Source organism: Hippocampus guttulatus, chromosome 2 (assembly GCF_054856545.1).
Source record: "Hippocampus guttulatus isolate MCC_2025c chromosome 2, RoL_Hgut_1.0, whole genome shotgun sequence".
NCBI lineage: Eukaryota > Metazoa > Chordata > Actinopteri > Syngnathiformes > Syngnathidae > Hippocampus > Hippocampus guttulatus.
Genome location: NC_141262.1, coordinates 11011228 through 11033995, shown reverse-complemented (window position 1 = coordinate 11033995; position 22768 = coordinate 11011228). Strand labels below are relative to the sequence as shown.

At 41.6% G+C, this 22768-nt stretch overlaps 2 protein-coding genes across 4 annotated transcripts; one reads left to right on the top strand and one right to left on the bottom strand.

Annotated features, from left to right (window-relative positions):
• Nucleotides 1–21: 21 nt before the first annotated feature.
• On the top strand, nt 22–3413 carry LOC147208501 (thioredoxin-related transmembrane protein 2-B-like). The gene is made up of 8 exons (XM_086136379.1): nt 22–210; nt 321–381; nt 1750–1863; nt 2023–2099; nt 2201–2307; nt 2409–2474; nt 2648–2777; nt 2902–3413. Exons 1-8 carry the CDS (start codon nt 22–24, stop codon nt 3067–3069), a joined length of 912 nt encoding a protein of 303 aa, XP_085992505.1. The 3' UTR covers nt 3070–3413.
• A 7-nt stretch (nt 3414–3420) lies between these two features.
• Nucleotides 3421–21425, bottom strand: zdhhc5b (zDHHC palmitoyltransferase 5b). 3 transcript variants are annotated; one of them, XM_086136353.1, is made up of 13 exons: nt 21161–21425; nt 15447–16790; nt 14456–14577; nt 13813–13970; nt 12661–12833; nt 12429–12531; nt 12032–12123; nt 11769–11901; nt 10650–10758; nt 10450–10556; nt 8776–9713; nt 8654–8677; nt 3421–7483 (listed from the first exon to the last, which is right to left on the bottom strand). In XM_086136353.1, the coding sequence occupies exons 2-12, from the start codon at nt 15593–15595 to the stop codon at nt 8659–8661; spliced, it is 2103 nt and encodes a 700-aa protein (XP_085992479.1). In that variant the 5' UTR covers nt 15596–16790; nt 21161–21425; the 3' UTR covers nt 3421–7483; nt 8654–8658. The 3 variants fall into 3 exon arrangements, with proteins under 3 accessions (XP_085992479.1, XP_085992461.1, XP_085992470.1); XM_086136335.1 differs by lacking the exon at nt 8654–8677; XM_086136344.1 differs by lacking the exon at nt 8654–8677 and having other exon boundaries at nt 21318–21425.
• Between the last annotated feature and the right edge of the window lie 1343 nt (nt 21426–22768).

Here is a 22768-nt window from a genome sequence, read left to right as displayed (position 1 = left end):
GGATAGCTCCTTTTGGCCAAAATGGGTTTGATCACCGGAGTCTGCGCTTTCTTATACCACCTGCCCCAGATTTACAAATGGCTGCTGAAACCCTATTACATCACCTCCTTCTTCATGACTATCGCCTTCTTGGTTGTCCGAAAGACTCCTGGTTTGTGCGAGCACCTGGCGACGCAGCGTGAAGACGGCAACTCATGCGACTTCGACTGGGTAAGCAACACTCGGTCGGGTCGTGCAACGCACGTAAATAAATATCGAGGTGTCTTGTTATTTTCCAAGAGCTTCGCGTGCATTCTATGTGTGCCCGTTTTCTTACATAGAGAGAAGTGGAGATTCTCATGTTCCTCAGTGCCATAGTGATGATGAAAAACAGAAGAGCAAGTAAGTATCATTACCCTCCAACCCCCGCCCCTGCACAGATATGTCAGCCCCCACCAACAATTCGTTAGTTACATTTGATCAGATTGCAAACAAAACAATTGCCCCAATATTTAGGATTTTTTTGGCCATCAACTATTTTTCTCTCCATTAAAAAAAAGCTGATCTTCACCAAAATCTACGTGGACATCTCTACATATATTTACACCAATCTCAGAAAGAAAGAAAAAAGATTGCATCAATATTTTGGATTTTATGGACATTAACAACATCTTCTCCTTTGGTGCATACAGCTCAATGTCGCTTAATTAATGAGGAAAACACTTAATGTCCATAAAATCCAAAATATTAGGTGATTGTTTCTTATTTTCAGATTGATGTGGGCACCGGTAGAGAGAGCGTCATGAATTTTGATTGTTTGTTGTTTTCTTACATAAACGACCTTAAGCTCTTCTCCGTAGTGAACATCTATAGGGAGGAAAGGCCTTCATGTCCATAAAATCCAAAATACGGTGGCGATCGTTTCAATATCAAATGTTGAAGTGGACAAGTAGAGCTGTGCATGTGGATTTTGGTGACAGTTCATAGCAGATTTCTGAAACTAAGCGACACTGAGCCTTTTCACATGTACATTTAGCGTTTTAGACTGTCCCCAGATACTACTGTACTTTTCTGACAGAGTCCAAGTACCCGTACTTTCAATTGAGTACTCGCTGATGCCAAGTTGCTCATGCTTAGTTGTGACTTTGTCTTGTAATTGAGATCTCACATGGCATAACTTTGACTTCAACATAACGCTTTTCATGATAACGACTCGTCATGACTGACATTTTAACATCCAATTGCATGCTCTTCTCACGGACTTGACACATGATTCACTTTAAGGTAGCCTGTAATGCTGTTCAGCTGTCAAGTAAAACCGTCATCAGAACAACTGAAGTGATAGTTCATGACAGCATCACTTTCGCCCTTTGACTCGACATGCTGCTTCATTATGACTTTGTGAAGGGAGTGTAGCTAAGTTGGTCAGAGCCAAGCACCGCGGAGCTAGTTTCTAGTACTGTTTTTTTTTAATACATTCATTAGGGAACATGAAAGCCCACATTAGCACCAGAATGAACCTTCATACAACAGTTGTGTGCTAAACTTTAGAAACTGCTCTAAAAGAGGCCAATTGTGTCCTTTTTTTTTGTGACTGTTTAACAAAAGTGCGATCTAATGTGTGACCATTTCAGTTATCACCCCCAAGCAATGCTTGCCACATGCAGGAAGCGGTTCACTACAAACAGACCAGTCTACTGTTGTGTAAACATTAACCTTGAAGGTCCTCTACTGACCTTGTATCAACTTTTTTTTCTTCCACACCTGCAGTCACCTTGGAGCAGCACATTGGCAACTTGTTCCTGTTCAGCAAAGTGACCAACGTCATTCTCTTTTTCCGGCTGGACATTCGCCTCGGCATCCTCTACCTCGCATTGTGTGTCGGTCAGTGGCTTTGTCGCGATCATCTGTAATAATCTGTCTGAGTCATTGTACATCTTCAATTATGAAGCAGGTGTAAACCTATTTAAGGGTCAGGATGAGAATTTAAAATATACCTTCCTCTTGACTATGAATGTAATATTTCTTTTCTTTCTCTCCCAGCATTTGTCATGACTTGCAAGCCTCCTCTATATGTGGGCCCCGAGTACATCAAGTACTTCAATGACAAGACCATTGATGTGAGTTGGATGTATCACATTAAACAAAAGTAATAATACATTTCCAGAATGCTTAATCTGTTGAGAAAATAATGTTTTGTTTTGGGCTTTTTTTCTTTCAGGAGGAGCTGCAGAAAGACAGTCGTGTCACCTGGATTGTTGAATTCTACGCCAACTGGTCGTCTGACTGCCAGTCCTTCGCACCGGTCTATGCTGACCTTTCGCTTAAGTAAGAGATGACTTGTCACTCACTTCATCGGAATTAGAAAACGAAACACTGAAGTTCGAGGCTCTGCCGCTTTGAGAGGTTGGCGTGATCTGTATCTGCAGGTACAACTGTGCTGGTCTGAGGTTTGGCAAGGTGGATGTTGGGCGTTACGGAGAGGTTTCACAGAGGTAATTTCGACCAGTCATATTTTCACTTCTTTTCGATATGATGGCCAAGTGTCCCAAAAAGTTTGTTCATGCCCACTTTTATTACGGGAAATATAGAGCTCATTTTTAATCTTGAATCTCATCCGTGGATCTCTCATTGAAATTGATGAATAAAGTCACAACATCTTGACCAGGTACAAAGTGAGCACATCCCCGCTGTCCAAGCAGCTTCCTTCACTGGTGCTATTTCAAGGTGGGCAGGAAGTTATGAGGCGTCCAGCAGTAGACAGTAAAGGCCGAGCTATTTCATGGACTTTCAATGAGGTATTTTTATAATAATACATTTTATTTATAAGCCTTTCAAAATGGCTGCATTGAGAACCATAAAGTAACGCAGCTAAGAATTTACCCCACTAGGCCACTAATACTGTTTTATTTCAATTGTTAGGAGAACATCATCAGAGAGTTTGATCTCAACGAGCGCTTCCAGAAGTCCAAGAAATTGAACAAGAGTCGTGCTTTGAAGGAAGAGAAGCAACAGAACTCCCATCAAGAGGAGGCAGAGCCTGATGCGGACACTCAGGAACAAAGCCCAGAGAGCAAGAAAGACAAGTGAATATTGGGAAGTGTGGTTCGCAGATGTACTGTATGTTTTTTTCTTAAAATGACCTGCCTTCCAGTATTTTCTTAATCCCTAATAATGTAGAATGCTTCAGATTTTACTAAGTGAAAAAAAAGTGGGTCAGTGCACTGGTCGGTTTTTGGAGTGAAGTTGATAGCCTAATTGTGGCCATGCAAAATATTAGGCAATGGTCGAGGGAAGTTTGATCAACTTAATTTTTTTTTTGTAATGTTTGTTGGCTGCATAACATTTCTCTCCTGTGTAGTTGTGGAACTTGTGTTTACTAATGTCCCATCACTCAAAAGCAAATTAAAACATGCATAGTTAAACTTGTCACACTTTGCGTTTCATCAATTTGACCTTTTATTCTGAGAAGACATCTTCAAAAAAATCTTGATAAGGCAATTTTGGAAAAGTCTTCAATGTGTTACAGGTATTTGTGAAACTTGTTCCCATCCCACATGAGCAATATTTATTCTCACAAGTATTGTCAACATACTGTACTCACACAGGTTTGAATTGTTCAGCGGGAGGAAAGTAACACAGGTTTGCTAATTTCTTTTTCAGCTGCTTGTGCCATTTCTGTCGACTCAATTGTGATCCTAGGGAAGGGGTCCCAAAAAAAGTCACATTTGCACACCGGGGAAACAATCAGCATGAACATGCATGATGAAGACACGGCCTGGCAGAAGTGAGAATGTCAAACAGTCCCCGTTAAAGAAAAAGTACATTTTTCCCCAAAGACATGCTGAACTTAATCAAATCCTTGATTGGGTTAAAAAAAAATATATATATATATATACTATGCCCAATTTGAACAAATATGAACTGACAAAACCCATCTTTTTCCCCCTTTATGTGGTTGTCACTATTGAATATTTTTAGAATCTTTTATCAAGGTAGCAAATGCAATTTTATTTTGGAATTCAAATGTACTATAAACCAATTTTTCACACACAAGAGGGGGACTGATGTACTCACCAATCTTTTTGAAATCGCTTCAGGGATTTGTTCGGTCATTGCTTTCCAAAGTAAAAGCAGATGCTTCTTTTGATTAAACGTGCTAACCATTCTGCTTTCATGTGGGGCTACAGATATTACAGAAACATTACTGTTGGCAGAATGAAATCTGAAGATTTGAAAAATACCAAGTTAAGCAATGGCTCTAAATGATTACAACTGTTCAAATGGTTGTAGGTTAATTTGATAACTGATTCATTATGAAACCTCTTGGCTGTTTTTGCTGGGGTTTCAAGTCACTTGTACCTAGTAGACATGTCTGAATGTGAAGCGCCCCCCCCCCCAAAAAAAAAGACCTGCAATACACAATGTCAGGAGAAGTTAAATATATCAGCAGAAAAAAAGCAAAAATGTGCGTTGCCCTTATAAATGGTCTTAAAGAAAAATCAAGACTCATTGCAAACCAGTCCTGCATGATAACCGGCACTGTATATTCTAGTGATGCACCGAAATTCAAATTCTCAGCAGAAACCAAATATGAGGAAACCAAGGCAGAAAACTGAAACATCAAATGAATTATATCTTAAAACCCACGGGGAAAACATCCTCCACTGAACATATTCTACACGTTGCCAACTTTGTCTAGTGCAAGCTCCCGGGTTCCTATCGTCAATTATCTCACGGAGCGGCAACGTTTTGCAAGTGTGCGCGCACGGAGCGAATGTCTTTTTTAATTTTTATGTCAGGTTTCGTTCAATGTCGTTAAGAGTCTCAAAAACGAGTGCAGCGAACTACTTATTTTTGACAAGCCTGCAGTTGTACTGTTTTGAGCCCGTATCTCACTGATCAGGGTGGGTTTGCGAGTATGTGCGCACGTAGTGAGTTATTTTTTCGTGAGGGTTCGTTCAAGGTCGCAAATTCGTGGGGCAGTTTTAATGGTTGCAAACAGTTTTTCTTCTTGCCATCAAATTTTGAACATGTTCATAATTAAAATGATAAACTGGCCGAACATATTTGCGACCGATTGTGACCTTGAATGAACCCCAATGAAAGAATAACATTCGCTACGTGCGCAAACTCTCGCCGCTCGTTGATCGTTGAGATGCGTGCTTGAGAACAGCGCGAAAATAGGCTTGTTAAAAATAAGCAGCTTGCTGAGGCTAGTATAAAAGGTCAAATTGATGCTTCATAAAGTACAAGAACTTTACAAAGTCAGAGTAATGCGTACAAATTCACGGCCACCATCGAGGCAGTCCTCGGTGGCCAACCATGGTCCACCGTGAGCGGCCACGACGGAGTGATGCGCCACATACTTTGTCTGTTTTTTTTTGTTGGCCCTAAACCAGGGGTGCCCAACCTTTTTTGATCAAATACCTATTTTGCAAGCAGCCAACCAACCACCCGTGATCAACCCATTATCATGTGCACACACACACGTACGCATGATGAGCAACATCCAAGATATGAACGAAACAGAGAAATGAAGTAGCTCCAATGGTTTGTGAAAGGGAAATCACTGCCTAACTTAATGGGAGACCTGACACAGAGGCAGGGGCAAGGGTGCACTTTTGCTGTGTGTTAAGGACAGAAACATCACTATCGTAGCTCGCTTGTACTGTAAAATGCTTCACCTGGCGCTCCAGATTTTCATTCTTTGCCAGTCTCTGAATTGCAGATGAAACAACGTTTGAATAAGAATGACCCCCCCCCCCCCCCCCCAATATCTAAAACGTTCTGATCGCTAGATGTAATTGCAGACTGGTTGGCACTCCTGTCTTCCGTCTAATGTTATCAGGGAGAGCTGTCAAATTCACTTCCAGAACAATTTGTTTGGCTTGGGCCTCCAAATGACTAGCAAATGACATACAGGACATACGTTGCGGTAAAACACTTCAATTCGGCACGCATGACATTTTCTGCTCAGCCAGCAGCGGCTGGGCGGCAGATTCTCTGTGTTGAATTGAAGCATTTTACAAAATGGAGGGAAAAACCCAGTGTTAAGGTGACCACTCATATGAAATGTGAGAAAAACACAACAAAACGAGCGTGTCATGCGGGTTGTCAAATATCGCAATTATCTACCAACTACTTTTGCTGGTTTTCAACCCCCATTTTTAAAAAAAAAACTCAGAATAACCAATATTACGGCCTTAATGATGAGGGTTTCCGTAACATAATACGGATGATCCCCAACACTTGAAAGCATGGCAGTGAAGAAGATTGAGATGAGTCTGCTTAGCCTGCCCAGAATGCTTACTGGACAGGTTTTTGCATGCACAACATCCTATTTTGATTGTGTTGTTTGTGTAATTTTTGGGCCATTTTTGGGCCAACCATTTTCGGTGCATCCCTAGTATATTGCATTCTTTAAAATGTATCCAAACTTTGAAAACAACTAAAAGCAACTGGTTTGACGTGTTTTGCTCTGAACTACGTTTTCTTTTTCTGTTTTGGTGAAATAAATAAGCCCGCCTTGCTGCCCCGAATTGGCTGGTCATCCGTGGAAAGGATCAAAACAGTTGAGCAAGCATCCGAAACAAGACAGACGATGACCTTAAAGCTACAAAACTGATTTTGCATAACGCCTCAAGCACAAAAACATTACACAGGTACATTCAACAAAGATTGCGTTCCACTCCACGTTTTTCTGTGGCTTTTGAAAATAAAGCTCAATTGTTTGCCACGTCCGAGGTCGACTCTTTGAATCACGACAATTTCGGCAAGAGCTCACGAGTGGCTGATGCAGCCGTCAATTATAAACAGGCAACACATTTGTAATGAAAAATAAACAATTATACACATTATACACTTGCCACCCTCATCGATAAGTCATCTTCCCCGCCTGACGAAAGGACCCATTCATAATTTGTAAGATCTTAAACATTTATATAAAAAGCATATTTAAAAACGAGGATTTATAAAACTAAAAGGATACTGTGTTTTATAGGTTGGATGCTCGCAATGCTTTTCACTCGACAGGATGTGTGGTCCATAATCAAGACGGTCCTTGTTGGTCAACACTCAGATGTCCTCCTCAAAATTCAATCGGCCACACTCAAGTGTCAAAAATACTGTGTCCTAATGTAATCACGTCAAACTGTATGCGTGCATGTTCTGTCCTTGGAGAAAGAGCCTCCAAACGGTCTGTGCCTGTGAAACAAGAGCCATGTGGGGTCTTTGTTCGGATTGAAAAGGCCAGTCGGTAGCGGCAGGCAGGTGCGCTCACAGCCGTGGCTTTAGGCTCTGCGGTCGTAAATAAAGTCCAGCTCAAAGAAGAGACAAGTGGGAGTTGTCCAGTGACTTTTTTTCCCCTCCTACTCAGTGGAATAGACCGTTTGTCGCTCAAACCGATATCTCGTAAGTGGTCCCTCCGACACCGGTCACCTTCTTCACTCCGCCCCCTGGTTTAGATGTGGTGTGATTGGCCAAGACTGTGCGAGAGGTTGATCTGGATGGAGGGCAATCGGGAGGGGGGAGGATGACATATGGAGGTGAGAGGGGTTATTTTGAAAATCACATCAAGTAGACAAAAACTCTAAGGCTGAGTTCGGAATCATTGGCTCATTTCCTCGTCACTATAAAGGGATCTTTTGTGCGGTGGACTATATAGTTCACCTACCAGCCAAATGAAAAATAGTTTTGAGAACACGACTCACGAGTGCCGTAATTGCATGATTGTTGTGACAAACAACTAGTGGACGTTCCATAAAGAATTTTGAACGAATTAATAAATTACAATAACATTCAATTGCTTTTCAAGATGAAGACGGTTTCCAAAATTACTACAAATAAAGCAACTGCACTTAAACATTTGCACGATAGCTGCTCATGGTAGCCTATTTTTCTGTTTCAGCGCAATGCATCATGGGATACAGTACAGTTCATTGCTTTTCTAGTGACTTTTTTTCGTACTTTAAGATACACGGAAGTCGCTATGCAGGAGATAACGTACTCACTGCACAGTCAAACTGTGCTACAAAATGGCGGACTTAATTCAGACAGCACTGTGTAATGCAGTCATTTTTAAAGACAGAATAATTGACGATGCAATGTTATATCGGCTTCAGTTTTTTTTTTGGAGTAAATTTGCTAAATACAGCTCAGTTGCATTTAACTTGTACAATGCTTTTGCATTTACTCTTTTAGAACTGTTTGTTTTTAAACAATTCTTGATATATTTTTTAATTGACTTACATGCAATGAATTTTTCTATATTTACATGTAAGAGCAGTGTTAATGTTCAAATGTTGCATAGTTTTACAGTGGTTTAATATTAAATTAAACTTTTAGGAATAAACCGCAGCTATGCTTTTTTTATTTACACTTGGGCCTGTCAGCTACATATGAGCCTAGATTTTAATGTTGATTAAGATGGTAGTACCTGGAGAACCAAGTATTTTTGAATTTTGTGTAAAAATTTTGGGTACCACATATAGGGCATAGGGAAATTGGCGGTCGATTCCAAAGACAGCTTAAGGTTTCTCTCTTCTTCAACTTTCTACAGTGTTCAAATGGGACGACAAAAGAAAAAGGCTGCTGGATGAAAACAACCGCATGCCGGCATGCTCCTTAGACTAATTGTCTGTCTGGAAACTAAAGAAGGAAAAGGAAGACTCACACAGATCAGGGAAGAAGAGGATGGCTGACACAAAGTAGGGAGGAAGAAAAGGACGATTAGGAAGAAAGTGAAAAGGAAGAGGAGCAGGCTACGCGTGACGATGGCGACGTATCTTTACTCACTGTGGAGCCTGATGCCCTCCTCCAACTCCTCCCCCTCCCAGTACCACTGTGGCCCGAAGCTTGTGCTGGGGCCCCGCCTCCCCAGTGTCAGACTGGGACTTGCCCAGGGAGAGGCCACGAGGCGGCGGGGAGACGGGAGGCTCTGGCGAGCGAGCCCCCGGAGAGGAGGACGACGACACAGAGTTACGGGGAACTCTGGAGGAGGAGGAGGAGGAGTCGTGGTTATGCTGTAGCAGGTGCAGCATCTCGGGAGGCCCGGAGAGAGGGGGCGGGCTGACGGCACGCAGGTAGGCTCTGTGGGGGGAGGAGAAAGTGGCGGAGCCCTGGAGCAGATGGCCCTCCCTCTGCTGGCTGAGCTGAGCTGAGAGGAAGGGCGACGTATAGCCCTGCAGCGGAGAACTGGGGAACACCGCTTCAGGCTGGCCTCTGACCGCAACCCCGGTCGCGGAGGGGAATGGGGCGTGAGGTTTCTGCGGCGACAACTCGTGGGCGGCAGACTCAAACTCTGGGCTATCGGATGGCGTGAGTAGGCTGTCGTAGGACAGACTGCCGTTCCGAGGGGTCTGGTTAGCCAGACTTTTGTAGCTGGTGTCTGTGGTACCTTCTGACTGAAGGGTGGCCAGAGGATTGTGTGCCATGTGCGCAGAGCGCAGGCTGGAGGAGTGGCACCCCCCAGTGGACAGAACCAGAGAGGATGGGTACGAGGTGTGGGAGCGCCCGGTCAGGGTGTAGCCCGACATGCCCCCTGAGACCCCACCGACAGTCCTGCCTAAGCCTCCGGGGCCCTCACCCCTCTCCCCTCCCCCTCTGATCACCCCCGCACCACCCACCACCACTGTGGCCCCGTCCAGGCTGCTCGGTTCCGAACGGTAACTGGGATGGCGGCTGGAGTGAAGAATAGAGGGAGACGGAGAGTCGAGACTCTCCCCGCGAATCACCTGAAGAGAGCAGAGTGGAGGAGAGATAGATATAGAGACAGTCGGGGGAGGTGTACACAGGAGAGAAGGGGAGGGACCGTGATGAGCATGGCGGGTGAGGAGAGGATGAAGAAAGACCAAGAAGTCCCCATGTTACCACAGGAAAATTTGCAGAGGCAGCACAGAAACACAGGTCATCCGACAGATTCCAACAGGAATAAAAGAGGGGTGGTGGACGGGTTGGGTGGGGATGCTTAATCTGTGCTCTACTCCATCATCACACTACTGCATTGGAAACATTGACTGGTTTGAACAGGCACTGACGCTGCATGTCAAAGACAGAAATGGAAATACAAAGTATGTCGAATACGCATTCCAGTCAATGCACTTTGGGGGGGAAGGGCAAGATCCATTCCAACATACAGACTGGCAAGGGGAAACACACACGACACTTGCTGAGGACTTACTGATCAACCGATGGCCACTGAACGATCAATTTCAAGTAAAAACAAAAAAAGAGGGGCTTGGTGTTAACCACAAAGGACATCAGAGAGAGGATAGAGTAATAGTTTCCAAAGCATTTGGGAATACATCAGAAGTAGGAGGTAAATGCAGGGGAGCTCGGTTTTCCTTATACAAGTTTTTCCAAGTTCTGATTTAACTCCTTCCAGCAGACAGGCTGCAGTGCGGCACATTTAGACCGTATTTGCTATCTTACACCATCCTTATGATACAGTATGAACATGTCTTCTAGTACCTTGCCGGCATGTGTGTGGGCACTGTGGTTCCTTCCTGGGCTGTTGTATGCAGGTCGGTACTTGTACACAGACTGTGGTGGCACTCCTTCTGTCAACAAGCTGCTTTCTACAATTCAGAAAAGGGAGCGTGTGATTAGGAAAGAAAACTTGAAAACACACACACACAAAAACAGTGTGTGTGTGTGTGTGTGTGTCCTACCCTCAGCGTCACCACGAGGCAGCCCAGGGTAACGAAGTTCTGGCTTAGGGGGAGGTGGAGGTTCTGTGTCTGCTGACTGGCTCTCCATTTGATCCAAACTGCTCTTGGACTAAAAAGACAACCACAGGGACAAAACCATCATGCTGAAAATTAAACTGGAAGTTCTCCCTCAAAACAGGATTTTGTCACTTTTCACTGTATGTAAAAAACAGTGAACCACTGCTATTTGCATGTGATGGGGCCCAAGCTCTGCGCCATTAGCAAAATGCTTACAGCTCATCAGTACCATTTTTTTTTTCATTTTGGTTGATAATAATCTTTCCTTTTTACTATTCAAAATAAGGACACGGGCAAAAAAACAAAACAAAAAAACAAAAACTGAATTGATGTAATTTTCACATACAATATTTCATCTTTAATAAGAGTGCAACCTAACTATGAAAAAGTAAACTAAACTGGTCAATATAAAGATTAAACACCTTTCTTAAACATAACATATTGTATATGCTTAGTTGGGCTGGCGATATGGTTGAAAAATGTTTCACAATTTAAGTACAGTATTGCATTTCCATCAATATTGATAATTACAGATTTTCAATTACAGAATCATACAAACGGACCAGGGGACAACAGGCTGAAGATAAACATGAATAGGAAAAAAAGAACAACCGAACCAACCACGTCTCTCACCCACTCTACCCTGTGACTTTTGCCTACGACTATTCCACCATAGGCTGGGCCTTCAAAGTCACACTCCACTTCGACAGCGCCCACAGATAGCAACGTCCTAACCGCAGAAAAAACTAATGTGCGGACTTGCGCTGGAGTCAACTGGTTTGGCAGTAAACTTTCAATGGGAGAGGCAGTAAACAGCTTGAAGCAAACATTTGGCTTTTTTGAAGGGTTGAAGAACTGCTTGTTTTTGAAGTGTGTCATTATCTCAGCACTTGTATATTTTTGCTCACAAGTCAAAAGACGATGAGGGAGGAAGGGAAAAATGGCGAAACGACAGCTCCTATCTGAAAAAGAAACTACCTCGGTCACTATTAAATCGAGGTAGTTGTACCACTAATATACGTTTTCGATATAGAATAGTCTGGGCGTGTTTACTCTACTTACTCTTGTGCTGTGTCGATCATTCTGGATACCATTGTCCAGGACCTTGGCTTCTAGCTGTGCCTCCGTGAGAGGCGGCCTGAGGAAGGGAGGCTGTATTTCGACAGTCTGAGGCTTCCGCGAACGACCCGTATATCTGAACAAAAGGAATGTCGATGTCACTCATTATTTATTCCAATGTAGACTCAATAGAAAAATGGGAGAGCAGTAGGGAAAGAAAAAAGAAATTCATCAAAGAGCGTTTTAAAAGATAAGGGAAAACCGACCTGGGTGCTAGTGAGCTGCAAAGCACACGTGAAATATTCCTCGCGCAGCCATTTGTGAAGGGGTTAACACCTCCACGAAATTTTCCTGTCACCTGAAGAGTGCGGGAGATAGAAGGAAAAATAATACAACATGAGCATTAATTTTCTCTGCCGCATTAACGAACAACAACAATAATACATTTAATTTGTAGAGCATTTTTCAAAAGAACTCAATAGCGGTTTACGGGTTTAGAATAACCAAAACCATGCCGATTAACATACGTTAAAAATCTAACAAAAAACAGAACACGTTTTGAAAAAGAAGAGTCCATTGATTAAAGTAATGTGTGCGGTGTGGAATAATTTAGAGAGGTTGCAGTTTCAGTGGTGTTGTTAAAGGGTCTCAATGTTCACATACCTGCTCATTTGTGGTCCGACCTCTAGCCACGAGCACAATATGGAACCCAGTCAGGCCAGCAACTGGGACAAAAAACAGACCAGCAACACACATCACAGCCATACTGGTGGAGCAGAAGCTAAGGAGACAAGCCAAACCCCCAAACAAAGGCAAATACGAGCAAAGAAAAATAAAATTAATACATCAGGAACAATTGCTGCAATTTGCATCGTGGACACAGCATTAAGGATACGTCACTGCAGCATGTGGCATGTCGAGTTGCTGGCGGTGGTGCAGCACATAAACCAGGCCAAAGCCAAGAACATCCACGATGTGGGTGGTGAGTGACAGCAGAAAGAGAAAGAAGTAGCGATAGTTGCGCCGACCAATACAGTTGTTCACCCAGGGACAGTGGTGGTCAAAGTCCTGACAAAGCACAGAGGAGAACTTATTCGGACCAGGAATCCAGGACACATTTCATCCAAAAGTCAACCTCATTTAATCGTACACTTGAACACAACTAATGCACTGTTAATATTGGAGCCGAAACTACGTGAAAATGTCTTATCACAATTATGACGACCAAAATTATCATTATCACAATATCACTAAAATAAACACAAACAAGAAAAATCCCACCTGAGCTGAAAACATTGAAAAAAAAAAAAAAAAGATAATCAGCAACAAGTTGTGAGTTCAACGATCCCGGCAGCGAGTCGCTTGCATGATTTGTTTGGCAAAGTTTATCTTTCTATCTAAGAGGGAAAAAAAACCATGTCCTTGCTGATGCAAACCGCCCATTATTTTCATCCAGGCTTGGGAGAAAAATTGTAAGACAAATTGTAAGCAGCAACAACCAAAGTCACTTTTCACACATGCTAGAGCCCACATAATGTACTCTAAAATAATTAGGTGACGATGATGGATTTAATAGTGGCAGGACGCTATTCAAATACAGTGTATTCAATTCATTTTCCTTTTAATTAAATCCAAATGTTTTTCACAATAAAGAATATTTTACAATTCAAATGGGAGACATGCATGAACAAACTGCTCAATTCAAACAACGTTTGTCCGCCAGGCTACTTTGTAATTCCAATTTTAATTGAGTGTGACTTTAGAATATGATTTCAACACGCATTTCGACTTTCACAAGGCTCAAAAGAACAATTTCAAGTTGGCTATATTCAAGCTTTTAACTGACTTTTGGTCAACTCTAGCATTCTACTCACGTGACACCTGTTTTTACTTGGGGCACACGAACAAGCTTTGCTTGATGCTAAAGGGCTAAAGTCAGTGAGACCTGCAGGTAAGGCGTATACTGCAAAACCTTCTCAATAGACACATAAATGTGGTGGGCAATTTATGATAAGCAAGTCAGACAATGTAAGTGTTGTCCACATACCTCCACACAGTTGTCACAGACCGAACAATGTGAGCATCGGGGTGGTCGGTAGAAACGACAGGTGGAGCACCACTTCATGCGCACCTGGATGCCTTTGATCTCCACAGTCTTGTAGAGCGGCGCGCGGAAATCATCCTCTTTGTCCTCATCTTCCTCCGCTATATTAGGGGTGGTGGGGGACATAAGGTAAGACTTCAGCTGCTTTACAACTGGCAGGATCAAATGGAATTAACTGGGTTTGCATGACTGAAACTTTAAGACACAGGAACACTTTATTTTACTGAAACCGTACCAAATTATAAGTGACAGAAAAAGAATTTGACAAGGCATTTTCCATTACAAATTTGGTTCTGGTTCACTTAGTGTTTAAGTGCAAAAGTTGCTAAGTAAGCATATAGATAAAATGGCAGCCCAAATAAAAAATGTTTGGAATGATTATTGTGTGAATAGATGTATACAGCTATTTGAACAAGAAGTGCAAGGAGTCAAATTAAATATTGTAGTTGAGCAAGAGCATTCAAATGTATCATAATGTCCAACCTCATACTATGACAGTGTCATTGTTACAATTTTGCTTGTATGCACCTGACACACTTGTGACGTTATCCTTATGTACAGCTAAGAAAAAAAGCATTATCTTTACCTCGGGGGAAAACTCCCGGATCCATGAAGGTGGCCATACAGAAGTTGGCCAGTGTGAAGAGGAAGATCACAGCAATATAAATGGGAATGACGGGGGAGAAATAGTCGTACAACCAAGGACAGCTAGAAAAAAGAAAAAGACATGGTCATTAAAATGTTTTCTTTTTAAAAACAAAAACCCACAGTTCTCTGAATTTATCAGTCATTCCTTCATCACTGCACAATGAAAGGACTCAAGTTCTTGATTTGTCTGTATTGTGTGTTTTGCCTTGTAGAAATCCGGACTTCCTGCAGTCACATGGTCAACTGACAACAGAGACGTTGGTAAGTGGAACTGAATCAGTGAAGTTGTGTCATTGCTCCATACTGACACAGTGGGGAAATAATGGCTTTCAGCTCTTGGCAGCAAGCTATTATAGGATTAAAAACGGTTGCTCATGAACATTTCCTACTCAACACCTCAACGAGGGGAAATTGGACAACCTGGGGCTCTTTTAAACAAGATCTGTTCATCCATTTTCTATCCCACTTTTCCTTGCCTCTGGGAGTAAGCCCTACGACCCAGAGAAAACCCACGCAAACACTGGGATGACACGTAACCTCCCCACGTGAGGGCCTGTGGCGAGATTCAAACCTAGGACCTATCAACTATGAGACGGGCATGCTGTCCAGCAGTCCACTCAGCTCTGTTTACTATGTAAATGGACTTCTAAATGTGGGGAGAAAACACTTCCAAAACCTGTTTTTACTTTCTTCCGTTACACAGTTTGCAGGAAAAAAGGATTTGAATCCATTATGAGTTGGCAGCATAAAAAGTTAAACAGTTCTTGCCATCATTTTGTGGACCCAAATATGACAAACTGTGCACCCACAAGATACAATGTAAAAAAAATGTATTCAGTGTTCATGCACTTCCTTTATGCAGTGAGAAGATACTGTACATCGCACAGCGCATCATTTAATTTACACTATGTCGACGGCAAGAGACTCACGTGAAGCAGAAGAAGAGCGTGGTGGATCCGACGAGGAAGGTGGTAGCTGCAGACACCGGAACATATCGGCTGGGTTTAAAAGGACGGGGAGGAGCAGAAACCTGGCCACCCACTCCTCCCCCAACACCCCCACTGCTGAAGCCCGGCATCAGAGATGGAGCAATGGGAGGAAGACCAAGCGAGAGGTACCTATCTACTGCCTAGCTACTTCAATGCTGTTCGACCAGTTAATATGACAAATTTGGCATTTGCCTGGGAGATGCCATGGATTACCCTGAAGCAAGCAGCACATGAATGGAAACAGTCGGCAAGACTAGCCAGCACTACAACACTCAATCAAATATATACGCTTTAAAATCATACAGCAATAAACAATTCTACTTGCATGTTTATAGTATGTAAATATAAAATTGTCTATGCAGAATTATAATTTAAGCATAAAAAAGCAGGAGCAAGGTGATACAAAAATATGTGTAGGAAATTCATAAATATTTTTGTATGGCTTCAATGGTACTGCGTTTGGTGCAAGAAGATAATTGGGTTTTCACTGTAACAACCCTGCTTGAGCATAGAAAAGCACAGCCTCAGACAGTATTTTCAGTGAATTCCAATTGTTGTGCTTAAATTCTGATTATCTAGCTTGGAACGAAAATAAAAAGTAAATCCCAAAGTGAGGGAGCAGAAAATTAAAGATTTTGGCGGATAAAGGGCCAGCAGACGCAGAGCAGATGCACAATGAGGAAACCAGGCAAAGGATTGAGCACGTAGCTGCTAATGACTTGTGTAATTGTCCCAAAGGGGCTTATTTAGGCACTGGGTGGGTGGGTGGGTGGAAGAAGTTGAGGATGGTTGACGGCTGCAGGCGGGACGGTTCCACACTGTTGAACTGTCAGCAGCGATATAGAACTGGAGAAAAGTCCAAATCTAACTCCAAAGGCGTCTTTGGAAAGTGGCTCAAATGTATACAGTCACATCTATATCCTTATAAAACTCTCGCCAAGTCCATGACGGATCCTTTGAGACCGCTGGCCTCAGTTTGTATGTCAATGTGGCAAGAGGAGGGGAAACAAAAGAGAAAAAAAAAATCAAAAAAAGAAATCAACTCATTCCAAAAAGAAGCTCTGTGCACGTCACTGCGGCGTCACTGTACTCGTCCAGGTCTGGATGTAGAAACCTCTCCCACCTCCACACTCTCTGCACACTGACCTCCTCTCCCATTGTGCAGCTTTGAAACACAGCCATCTGCAACATGGCGGTTACATTCTCTAAAGCGTGTTAGTCCTTATAGCTTGTCCCCGTGATATTATTCTTCCACACCTTGTGATGGCGGATTGAAGGAAGCCCCTGTAAAAAAAAAAAATTATAATAATTTAAAAAATACCCTATATGTCAGTGTGAATGTGAATTGTTATCTGTCTCAATGTACCCTTATCGAGCAGAGTAACGATGATGTTGGCGAAACAAAGAAGGCCTTGAAAGGGTTCTGTTTTTACGCGAAACAATTTCTGGTAAAACAGATCTCAAAAGGCAAAGAAAATTTGGGAATTCAAACCATCATAATTCATGATGAACGCAAAGAATGTGAGACTCCTTCACCTCACTGAGCAGCTAAAGCAGTGATTCTAAACCAGGGGCATACAGATTCAAAGAGGTCGTAAAAATGAAATAGGTCGTGACGTGGCAACAATTGGAAAATGCGGGTCCCTACAACAGTTATCTAAAGCAGAGGTGGTCAATTAACTTTGCTCAGGGGACACATGAGAAATTAGAACACTTGCCAACTTTTTCTGTTATTTTCAATGAATTTTGAAAAAAAATATGCATTGTCTTGTTTCAATAAATTGCTATATGTCCTGATTATGTTATATATGTGTAATGTTATACATTTGAAAATACACATTTTAAACAAACCTCTTGGCTGTTATTAGAATTACATATTAACAGTTAAAAATAACGTTCATTTTCTGCACCAACTGCATGCTACGGTGATGACTCATAATACACCCGATATATGAAGCTGTAGATTTTGATAGAGTATTATCAGGCCCTCTTCCCTTTCACCGTGCAAGAAATAAGGATGTTGCTCACATCAGGACCATTGCTGTCTTTTTTGCCACTCTCTTTTTTAGGGAAAAATAATTACCGAAGGAGTCCAACAAGTTGCTAAAGATAGCAAAAACGTGGCCAAATTGGCTACATTTCAGACAAGTCATAGCTCTTGCTCGCTACCTCGCTTGTACTCGCGCCCACACGTGTATACATACATACAAAGAACATTTTTCAAAATAAAAGGCCCATGTATTTTACATGTTACTTTGACTTTTTGGTCATTGTGAGGGCCAGTCGGAGATTGTGGTCGTACTTGGCCCAGGTCTGATCTGAAAGATTTATTAAGTGTGGTTTATTTGGCTTTGTTGTATTTTATATATGATGCCGCCAAAGAATAATACAGTGATGACGAAGCTAAGTGTGATATTACCGATAGATTGACCTTGGTGTGCCATGAAAAAGGTCTGGCTGGTTAATACAATATGAGCAATACCAATTACATACACAAATTAATTTGATCTACCAGTAGCTAACATAAATGCACTTTCTATACACTACCCAAAACACAGTGCAATTAATTCTGGAACACTCTATAAAACGATGCTATGTACCTGTCAGGTGAGTGGTTTTACTTTATTTTTACACACCTAAGAGAGCGGCAATGTTTTACATAATATTTTAAACTTAATGTTATTTGAAGTATGGACTGTAAAGTTAACAGGATTTATGATGGTTTTAACTTGGAATGAAAGAAAGAAATTTCATCTATGCTGTATGTTGCACATAGAGCATATTTGACAAGAAAGCTGACTTGACTTGAATCTCTTCTGGGTCGTTTTGGTTAGATATCAAAACAACTTGGATGTCAAATGGCCTCACGGGACACATTTATTTTTGACATTGAGTGTTCTACTGCTTTCTTCCCAACAGTTAGCAGGAGAAAACTTCCTTCAAATTCATAGACAGTACAAACTCAATTCACTATACTCAACAGCTAATTATGTATCACATTACATATTCAACAGAAGCAGAACCCGGACAAGCACATTGCAGGAAGATTGACTAACTTCTGAAAAATGTATATGAGTCAGTTTTTGTTTCACCATCACTACCTTACGACACGGAGGAGTTATTAAAACATAAAGACACAACGAAGAATAGTAAGCTTTTTAATTATATCCACCCATTTTACCTACAGAGGTGGGAAATTGGATTTATCCCAGCCGGGTTGTCCAAACCTTCGACCTCAACGCATTTGAGGTGAGAGTAAACAACAAAGATGGCTGATTCTCATAAGTTTTTTTGTTGTTCTGGTTCATCGCAACACATGTGACCTGCAGCAAACCTTCATCATTTATTTTATTTATATAAATAAAGGAATAGCTTATCTTCATTTCATTTATTTCACCAAATAACTTAATGCAGGGTGAATACGGCATATCTTCACCCAGTCAGTGAAAAATCACTTGTTACGTGAAGTTATAGCAAGTAATTAAATTAATGTTTTAATAAATATGTTTATAATGTTTGTAAATAATATCAGGGTCCCTGTCTCCATGGGGGGAGGTCACCATTGTCGAGTGACATCAATAAGTGAACGCTTCCTTTTTTGTTCCAAATATGCAACTCGGACCTCCCAGTTCAAAGGGCAGTTCAAGTGCACTTTTCCGAGTCTGGAGTCGGAAAAGTCCCAACTTCCTCAAATACCGCATTAATTTCGTAAACAGCCACCAAATGAATCATATTTCATAAGAAATTATATCTCCATTGTGCCAAATGTAAGATAATCATATATATGTCTACAGTTAACTGTGGAAAGCAAGCTTAAAATAGCATGATTCTGAGACCGTTTAAAGGGGAAGGCAATAAAAAAATTCTCTTTAAAATTATTTGTGTGCGGAATACTAATCAAGCAGCAAAACTGTTTTTTTTAATCCATCTCATGAGAGTTGGGGGCATTTTGTTGAATGAAAATGAGATCACAGTTGCTCAGGGCTCAGGTAATGACCAATCACAGCTCAGCTTGCAAATGTCACATCACCAAACTCAGAAAACAAGTGAGTCATGTTTGGTCAAGACCTGAGCCCTGAGCAACTCTGATATCATTTAGTCGACAGCAAGTGGCAAAATGACTGCCCTTTTAGATAGATAAAAAGTCAATTTCGCTGCTTGATTCGTATTGCAGAAAGACAGTACTGTATTAATCACAATAGTGTGTTCAGGTTAGAGGAGCCGCATATAACACATAATTGTAAAAATAATTTTTGAATTGACTTCCCCTTAGGCGGCCCGGTGGTCCAGAGGTTAGCACATCAACCTCACAGTGCAGAGGCACCAGGTTCGATTCCAGCTCCGGCCTCCCTGTGTGGAGTTTGCATGCTCTCCCTGTGCTTGCGTGGGTTTTCTCCGGGTACTCCGGTTTCCTCCCACATTCCAAAAACATGCATGGCAGGCTGATTGAATACTCCAAATTGTCCTTAGGTTTGAGTGTGAGCGCGGATGGTTGTTCATCTCTGTGAGCCCTGTGATTGGCTGGCAACCGGTTCAGGGTGTCCCCCGCCTACTGCCCGTAGACGGCTGGAATAGGCTCTAGCACCCCCCGTGAATCCTTGTGAAGATAAGCAGATCGGAAAATGGATGGATGGATGGACTTCCCCTTCATGTTATTGGATTGGATACAACTTTGTCAAATGTGCCGTATGTGTATGTGTATATATGTGTATAGGCTGCAGCGCGCCCCGTGACCCTTGTGAGGAGGAGCGGATGGATGGATACATGTTTAAGTACATCATCATTGCCTCCATTTCTTTCTAAACATGGAGAATAACTAGATTTAACGTTTTCCCAGAAATATAGTCTAAGAATGATAAAATAATTAAAATGATGATAATGTTGATAATAATAATAATTAAAACGTAGTTGAGCAGCAAGGAAGAGGAACTTCCATCTGGCAGTGTTGCCGTATAATAGTCCTAAATTCTACAACAGCACATACTGTAGTAAAACCCGTTGTGGTGAACAATAAATGTACGGGTCTATGTCTTCTATGTGGATTTAATCAACCCCCCCCCGGTCACAAGATGAAAAACGAGTTCGTGCGGTGTGGAACCCAGTGAAAACGGATCTGGAGGAACAAGCGAAATCTGATCGTTTGGACACGCCCCTCTAACAAACACACGAGTTGGGACAAACCCGGAGCTGTCGGACTGACACCGTGACACTGCGCCTGTTGGTAATCATCTCATCTGCCCCACACCAAATCCCCCCCATCCCTGCACTATAATGGATGTTAATCCTAAAATCGCCGCGTCGCCCGTCATGTTGCCGCAACAATTCACAGCTGAAGCTAACGTTCGCGTCACCAGGCGTCCAGTCAAGCAAAATGCAATCAGTTTAATGCGTAGCGATACCCCAATGACCCTTTGCTGTTTTCTTTCTGATTACTATTCACCAGCTGATAGACCATAACGCCGTGTTTCACTTATCTGTCCTAATTGAGAGCTGGCGTTGAACAGGCCAGGGCAGTGTTCGGCATCATCATCATCAGGCAACACACTCGACCACATTAAATTAATGCAATGACCGTCAACGTTACGTGTCATCCCAAATGACATGACATAAACAACGGGTTTTCACGCAGTTTCCGCGTGATTTGTTGCTCTTACCTTGGCTGGAAAGTTTTTGCGACAGCAAACGCTAACGGAGTTAGCCAACGAGCAATGAAACCTTCACACTGTCGACTGCGCCTCTTTGGCTGCCACCGTTAATCAAATATTCAACACCGTTTTACCGTTATTACTGACAAAAGAAAGCCACACGCACCTAAATATCCAAATCGTGAGCGATTTCCCTCGTGGATGAGAAGTAGTTTCGGTTCAACCTTACTTAGCCGATAGCAGATCGCATAGCTCGTCTAGGCCGACAACGGAATCCCGGAAAAGGAACATTGTTTGCTCATCCTCCAGGTGGGTCGAGTAGCCAATCAGAAACCGAGAGGCGTGGTCTTACGAAACTGCTCAAAAACATATTTCTACACTTTGCCATTTTCCTCGAATACACACAATTGCAGAAAACGACCGGAATTAAATTTAAAACAATTAATCAATGTTATATCTTGATTGTCATTACTTGTAAACAATTACTGTAACTGAAAACTGAAAGTTAACTGAAAAGGTACTCGAAATTTCTAACGTAAAAAAGAGACAATAAACGTAAACATAATAATTGGATTTAATGTACATATCAGAGATTGTTATATGCCATTTGTCTGCAAGAAATGCATTTTTATCAATTGTTGATCATGCTATTTTTAACAAGTGTCCATTCTGGAATTTGTATGAATATGTTTTTGTCCAAAAAGTTCTTAGTGTGGTATTTTCTCTGGTCCTGTGTTAATTTCTGGAGCCAATTACAAGAAGCAAGAAAGATTTAAGCACCACCTCTTTTGTTTGGTTGAACTCAAGGAAGCCACGACGACATAAACAAGGTGAAGAGAAAATTGCACTCTCACCCTAACTTGAACATTGTGGTCTTTTGAAAGGGTAACAACATGAAGGCGAGTGTGCCAATATAGTTCTGCTTCAACAAGACCACAGGGAAGTTTTATACTTTTTGGGAGAAGTGGGGTTATGAATGGGGTCATATGCAGTGAGTTGCAACTAAATGAATTTAGCTTTGTGCCAGTTTAGGCTGCGTTTTGACTATTTTGTAGTAATGTTTTTATTCACTTTTAAAAAAAAATTATTCATCAAAACTACTTATATAGCTCACAGTTCAGTCTACCAGTGGTGACGAGAGAAAGCTTCCAATTTGTAAATATTTTCCTTGGGTACCATTTCTTAAAATCAAGATGATGTTATGTTCATTATCCCATTGGAGATTAGTAACACCTCTTTCAGAAACTGAGGCAATTACATGAGAATTGAGAAACGATGCAATCTGGTAGAAGACCTAACTCAAATTTTGAGTTGAAAAAGTAGTTATTGTGTTCCAAGCTAAATGTTGGTTGATTAAAACAAAAAAAAAGTATATTCGTATTAACTAAAAAACCAAAGTTGGAAACAAAATTTGACCAAATCCCCACATTTCAGGAAATTTTATTACATTTGGTTTTAACATAGCATGTGTTCATAAAAAAAGGAAGTGAGTGGGGACAAAAACGACCATAACATAGTGGAGGGTTATTTATAATAAGTGTGTGTGTGTGTATATATATATATATATATATATTTATTTATTTATTTATTTTTAACACAGAAAACTATTTTTGTTTG